This window comes from Nannospalax galili, unplaced genomic scaffold (assembly GCF_000622305.1).
Source record: "Nannospalax galili isolate Female #2095 unplaced genomic scaffold, S.galili_v1.0 scaffold1677, whole genome shotgun sequence".
NCBI classification, from domain to species: domain Eukaryota; kingdom Metazoa; phylum Chordata; class Mammalia; order Rodentia; family Spalacidae; genus Nannospalax; species Nannospalax galili.
Genome location: NW_008339464.1, coordinates 391,158 through 397,825, shown reverse-complemented (window position 1 = coordinate 397,825; position 6,668 = coordinate 391,158). Strand labels below are relative to the sequence as shown.

General features: G+C 43.6%; 1 protein-coding gene across 3 annotated transcripts in view; it reads left to right on the top strand.

The window, feature by feature from the left end:
• Positions 1-6,668, top strand: part of Rtn3 (reticulon 3) — a 68,360-nt gene that overhangs the window by 28,383 nt on the left and 33,309 nt on the right. Inside the window, exons 3-4 of one of the 3 annotated variants that reach the window (XM_008834188.3) lie at positions 2,001-3,116; positions 3,153-4,262. The exons of the other annotated variants lie outside the window; for them this stretch is intronic. Coding sequence (XP_008832410.1) covers positions 2,001-3,116; positions 3,153-4,262 — 2,226 coding nt within the window. The remainder of the gene's footprint in view (positions 1-2,000; positions 3,117-3,152; positions 4,263-6,668) is intronic. 3 annotated transcript variants of the gene reach the window in all.

Here is a 6,668-nt window from a genome sequence, read left to right as displayed (position 1 = left end):
TAAAGGCATGCACTACCATGCCCGGTTTTATTATATTTTTTTTAACTTTAAAAAATTTTATTTATCAGCCGGGCATGGTGGCACACGCCTTTAATCCCAGCACTCGGGAGGCAGAGGCAGGTGGATCTCTGTGAGTTCCAGGCCAGCTGGGGCTATTAGGAGACCCTGTCTCAAAACAAACAAACAATAAAAGGTCTACATTGTTCCAGCTCCAGAGATAGAACAGTGTGCAAGAGGGAGAGAGAGTGCCTTTCCTCGAGATGGTTATTTTGACCTTTTCTAGATTGGAAAGCTAGAAAAGAGTGCAGTAAACTAAGGATTAATGTGGAATTAATAACTGATAAGATGATATTGATTGCTTCTATTTTTAAAAGAATCCTAGAATTTACACTGTCTTAACCAAGGAAACCAGTTCATACCATTCAGGGTTTTTTTGTAATGAAGAAAGGTTTGTTTTGGTTCATAGTTTCAGGGGGTTAAGTCCGTTGGGGCAGGGAGAAAATGGTTCCACAGCATAGTTCATGTCATGGTAGGTCAGGGCCCACTGGTGCTCTACTGGTTGTCTTCATTTTCCCCTTTTATTCTGTCTGACCGCCTAGACAGTGGGATGCTGCTATTTACACTCAGCAGGTCCACCTTTCAGTTGAGCTCTCTAAGACACTGTCACAAACACAGTCTCTAGGTAGTTGTAAACACAGCAAAAGTGACAGTGAAAATGAACTCTCATAAATCTACCACTTGCCAATTTGACAGCCAAATGCATTGCTTTAAACTAACATCCCACACCTCACTCTACAAGGCTTATGTCTGTCTTATAAAGCAGAATAAACTCGGTCCATCTCCGTGAGTCTTCACAGTCTTGTTTCTTTGAAGCAGGATCTCCCTGTTTTCCCAGATGGATTGGAGCTTACTATGTAGATCAGGCTGGCTTCAGTCTCACAGAGATTCTCCTGCTTCAGCCTCCCAAGCACTGAGATCAAAGGTCTGTGCCACCACACTGGATCCTCATAGTCTTAACAGCTGTAAATTTTTCAAACGTCCAAGTCCAGTGTCTCCCCTGAAACCCAAGGCAGCTCTCAGCTGTGATGCTTTGTTTGATTTTGGTTAAAATGGCAAGATTTGGAAACAGTCCAACCTTTTCAGCTACTTCTTAGGATCTTGAGGCTATTTGGAACTTTTCTTGAGAGACAGAATAGAATTGTTTTAGTCTGGTTTTCTGGCTGAGGAAAGATCTGCCACCAAGATCAAGAACTGTGACCACTTTTTTCCCCTGCTCAGATTGTTAGGACTGTGACAGTGGATTTAGAGAACCAGCATGTTCTGGATTGTGCGGCTTACAGGGAAAAGCAAAGTAGCATGTCATTATATCAAGCTGTTTTGTATGGATTATGTTGCTCCTGCTAACTAACTACCTCCACAGAAAGTGAAAGAAAAACCTCCCAAATCGCCCAGTACCAATCACTTCATCGTGCAGTAGGAAAAAGTAGCGGTTAAAAAGTATTTGTCAGGCCTGGAGAGATGGCTCAGCGGTTAAGAGCACTGGCTGCTTTTGTAGAGAAGCCAGGTTTGATTCCCAGCACCCACGTCGCGGCTAAACAGCCATCTGAACTCCAGTTCCAGGGGCTCTTCTGGCCTCTGCAGGCATTGTACATAGATGGTGTACTTATACACTTGCAGGCAAAACATTCATACACAAAGTAAAAATAAATAAGTAAAATTTTTTAGAAAGTATTTGTCCTGAAAATTTTTGTCATTTGCAATTTGTAGCATGATATGGCTTTTCATCGCTGGCAATTTTATGCATGTGTTGTAGGATAGCCACCGACCTTGTTTTGTTATTTGTGTGCATTGCGTATGTTTATATACACACACTCTGTGTGTGTGCGTGTGTGTGCGTATGTGAGTGTGATTTAAAAATAAAAGGCATGCTGTTTGGCATGACTAGCTAATGTGTAATTGTACCTGGTAAACAAATTTTTCTTTTCAAATTCTGACCATAGAGGAATTGAGCTCTCTTTGTTCTGACAAGCCACCTTTAAAAATCATGGCTTCCTCCTTCCTTTCATCTTCTGAAGTACATAACCCTGACCTTACAACAGTACTTGGAGAAAAAAGAAAAATGTTAGGCAGCCAACCTGTAATAGCCAAAGAAGGAGAAGACCCCTTGCTTCTTCTAGACATGAAAAGAACAGACACATCTCAGGGGACTAGCAAGGACGGAGTAGGCGCTCCATTCTCTCCTGCAGCCGGAGTTGCTTACAGCTGCACTTCCATTCCAACCAGTTTCCCAGAGCATCCTGCCTTTCTTTCAAAGGAAGCTGGTCCAGTAGAACAGCAAGTAATTAAAGACCAAGAACTCAACCTAAGCAAGGTTCTGAGTAGGGAGGCTGGCAGTGCACTGGCTGTGGGGCAGTCTAAAGCAGAAGGTATTTGTGGGTACTCCTTGTCCCCATCTGAACTTCCAGGAGGTAGCACAGAAAAAGATTCCCCTGAATCACCATTTGAAGTACTTATTGACAAAGCAGCATTTGACAGAGAATTTAAGGATTCATATAAGGAATGCACAAATGATCTGGGTGGCTGGGCAGTGCACACTGATGGAGAATCATCTGCAGACTTGCTGGAAAGTAATGACAAAGTGTTTCCATTGAGAAGTAAAGAGGCGGGGCGTTATCCAGCCTCTACGTTGCTCACTAGGCAGTTTTCACACACAACAGCAGCTCTGGAAGAGGTGTCTAGATGTGTGAATGATATGCATAACTTCACTAATGAAATACTGACTTGGGACTTAGTCCCCCAAGTAAAACAGCAGACTAAGTCTTCTGACTGCACCACAAAGAGTACAGGACTTGAGAGGCGTGAACATCACTCAGAAATTCCAGTTATAAATCTTAAAATGAACACTCATCAGAAAATGCCTGTATGTTCTCTTAATGGGAGCACTCCCATCACCAAACCCACAGGTGACTGGCCAGAAGCATCTCTCCCTCAAGAAAATGTTACTGGAAAACCTGTAAGGCACTATCTCAACTCCACGGAAGAAACCAGTGGCAGAGATGTGCAAGGCAGTGCACAGATACAGGGTAATGTGCTTTCAGAGCTGCCCACAGCTCCAGGTGGTAATGTGCTTTCAGAGCTGCCCACAGCTCCAGGTGGGAAACCCATCGCCCTGAGTTCCGGAGCAGCCACTGTGAAAGTGGTTCTACCCAACCTGAAGGATGCCGTGAACTGGTCGAACTCTGCACTGGGAGAAGCCACCGAAGCTGATAGTTCTGGGGAGTCTGACGACACAGTCATAGAAGACATCACAGCGGATACATCGTTTGAGAATAACAAACTTCAGCCTGAAAAACCTTCCTCCATTCCCAGTGCTGTTGCAAAAACAAGTGAAAGGGAACTCAGAGAGATACCCAGTTGTCAGACTCTGCAAGGTGAAGCGTCCAAACACTCTAGTGGAGGGCCACGTCCAGCTCAACCTGATACTCTCAGAAGGAGTCCAGATGGTGGGGAGGCATGTTCACAAGTACCTGGTACTTCAAGTGAAGTTGCTCCTGGAAAGCCTCCCACGACTGTCAACTCCAAACTTTCTTCAGCAGCACCTCCAGGTACTTTTCTTAATGAGACAGAATTCTCACTAACTATGACCGCCTTTGCCAACTTGGAGCCATTACATGGAAAACATGTTAAAGATGCAGATGATTCTTCCCCAGAGGACTTGCCAACTGCCTTTACAGAAACCCCTGAGAAAGGGATCGTGGAGGAAGGGGAAGGAAGTGTCTCTAAAGCAGTGTCAGAGACGGCACACTTTCAAAGCACTTGGCCTGTGGTAGTCTTACGGGAAAGTGAGTCAGGAGGTTCTGACATTAAAGACATTAAAAGCAAACATGGTGAACACAGAGAAACAGATGGAAGTGAGCTTCTGGACACAGTCCCTTCACAAGGTACTCCGGTGGCTTCGCTTGACTTAGAACAGGAGCAGCTCACCATAAGAGCCCTTAAGGAATTAGGTGAAAGACATACCAAAAGGGGGCAGGGCAAAGGAGAATCTGAAAGAAAACTCAAGCAACCCTTTGTGCCACAGTCCAGGTCACAGAGGTCCTCTGACTTCCTAGAACATACAGATGTCAAGACTGGATCTGATCTTGGAATTTCTAAAAAGCCCACTATCCTCAAAGAAACCAGGGCAGATTCTATATCCAGCCTTAGCAGAACTGAAGCAGTAGGCAAGCGTGTCCTAGCAAGTCTTCTGACAGGCTTCTCAGGTAAACATTTATATCAGAAATACTGCATGTGCTTAATTTTGCTGTGATTCTCAGAGTACTGCTTTTTTTGTGTCCAGATTATATTTATAGAATTATAGCTAGTATACAAATGCCCTGTAAGGTAGAGAAAGGCAGAGTCTCTTCCTTTTTTTTTTTTTTTTTTCTTCTGACTTTTTGAGACGGGGTCTCCCTGTAGCCCCAGCTGTCCTGGAACTCACCATGTAGACCAGGCTGGCCTCGAACTCACAAAGATCTGCCTGCCTCTGACTCCCGAGTGCTGGGATTAAAGGCGTGCGCCACCACGCCCAGCCCTCTTCCTTTTTTAATGATTGCTTAAAAAATGAGTTCCAGTCCTGCTGGGGCTACAGGGAGACCCTGTCTCAAAGACCAGGAAAAAAAAAAAAGAATACCATTACATTCTTATTTACTGATTTTGTTTGATTGATTGATTGTTACTGTTTTTCTATTTTGTTTTGACTCGGGATCTCATTTTGTACCTCAGGCTGGCTTAGAATTCACTATGTACTCCAGGCTAGCCTTGAACCCCCCCACAGTCCTACTTCAGCCTCTCAAATACTGAGATTATAGCCCTAGTCCATGTTCTTGCTTATTTGCAAAAAGTTTATTTTTTAAAATCTCCATACTGTACCTTTTAAAAAATTTTTTAATTTTAATTTTATGTGTATGCGTGTATTGCCTGCATGTAGGTAAGTGCATCGCAGAGGTCAAAAGAGGCTGTCAGATCCCCTGGGACTGGAGTTATAGACAGTTATTAGCTTCCATGTGGGTGCTGGGATTCAAACCTGGGTCTTCTGCAAGAACAACCAGTGTTCTTAACCACTAAGCCATCTCTCCAGCCCCATAATGCACCTTTTTTAAAAAAATGTTTATTTTTATTTTATATGTATGCATATATTGCCTGCATGTAGGTAAGTGCCACCGTATTGTGCAATGCCTGCGGAGAACAGAGGAGGCTGTCGGATCCCCTGGAACTGGAGTTACGGACAGTTGTTAGCTGCCCTGTGGGTGCTGGGATTTGAACCCGGGTCTTCTGCAAGAACACTCAGTGTCCTTAACTGCTGAGCTATCTCTCCAGCCCCCATAATGCACCTTTAATCACAGCACTCGGGAGGCATAAGTAGGTGGGTCTCTGTAAGATCAAGGCCAGCCTGGTCGACATACTGAGTTCCAGGCCTGCTGGGGCTACAGGGATACCCTGTCTCAGACAGATAAACAAACAAATCTTCATAATGATTAATATTGCTGGACACTTGGATTTTTTTTGATAGAGGCCTTCTGAAATTTACTTTGCAATCAAAGATAAAAGAATCCCTGCTGGCAAAGAACAGTAAATGGAACTTTTAATTAATTTGATCATACTCTGCAGAGATTTATGCTCTGGAAGTAGGTGACCAGTGTCATACTACTATTTTGGAGTAAGACTTAAGGGAGATCCCTTCACTCTTCCATCAGACTGGACTCTCAGACCACATGCATCTGGGGGCGCAGAAGTCCTCCTTGTCTTCTTTGTTTGGAATGAGCTCTTGCCTGCCGGTCAGCTTTCCATACGATCATATGAATGCTGTCTGCTCTAGGGTCTTTTAAAGTTCTACACACCCAGGCATTGTGGTTCACACCTGTAATCCTGACACTAAGAATGCTGACACAGGAGGATTGCCTTGAATTTAAAGTTAGTCTGGGCTATATAGTGAGTTGGAGGCCAGGCTGGGCTACAAATTAAGACCCTGTCTCCAAATATGACAAAACAAAGCCCGCCACAAATTGCTCCTAACCTTTTTTAAAAAAATTATTTAGTAACCCCTGGGCGTGGTGGTGCACACCTTTAATCCCAGCACTCGGGAGGCAGAGGCAGGCAGATCTTGTGAGTTCAAGGCCAGCCTGGTCTACATAGTGAGTTCTAGGACAGCTGGGGCTGCAGGGAGACCCTGTCTCAAAAAGACCAAAAAAAAAAAATTATTTAATAACCACATGATTAGAAGACGCATTCCATTACAGCATTAACATATTCAATAACAATTTCCAGAGCAAAGATGCATCCCTTTCAATATTGGCTGTAAATTTTTAGGTTCACAGTTGAATTAATATAGTTAGACAGTATTGAACTCAGTATAAACCCTATAAGATATAAAATTGAGTGAGGTTTTAACCTTTAAAAAAAATGTCTTTGCCCAAGATGTATCTACATGACGTACAGTAATTAAAAGTACCAGACTGGTGGAACTAACCTTCTTGGATGTTTAAGAGACATACTTTGAGGCCTATAATAATTTGGTCAGAGGGACATAAAAGACAGTTTTTGCTCCTTGCCCTCCTAGGTCGACTAGTTCCAGGGGACTATGAGCATCTCTCAAAATGTCCTGTAATTGTGGTGGGTCACCTGTCCTC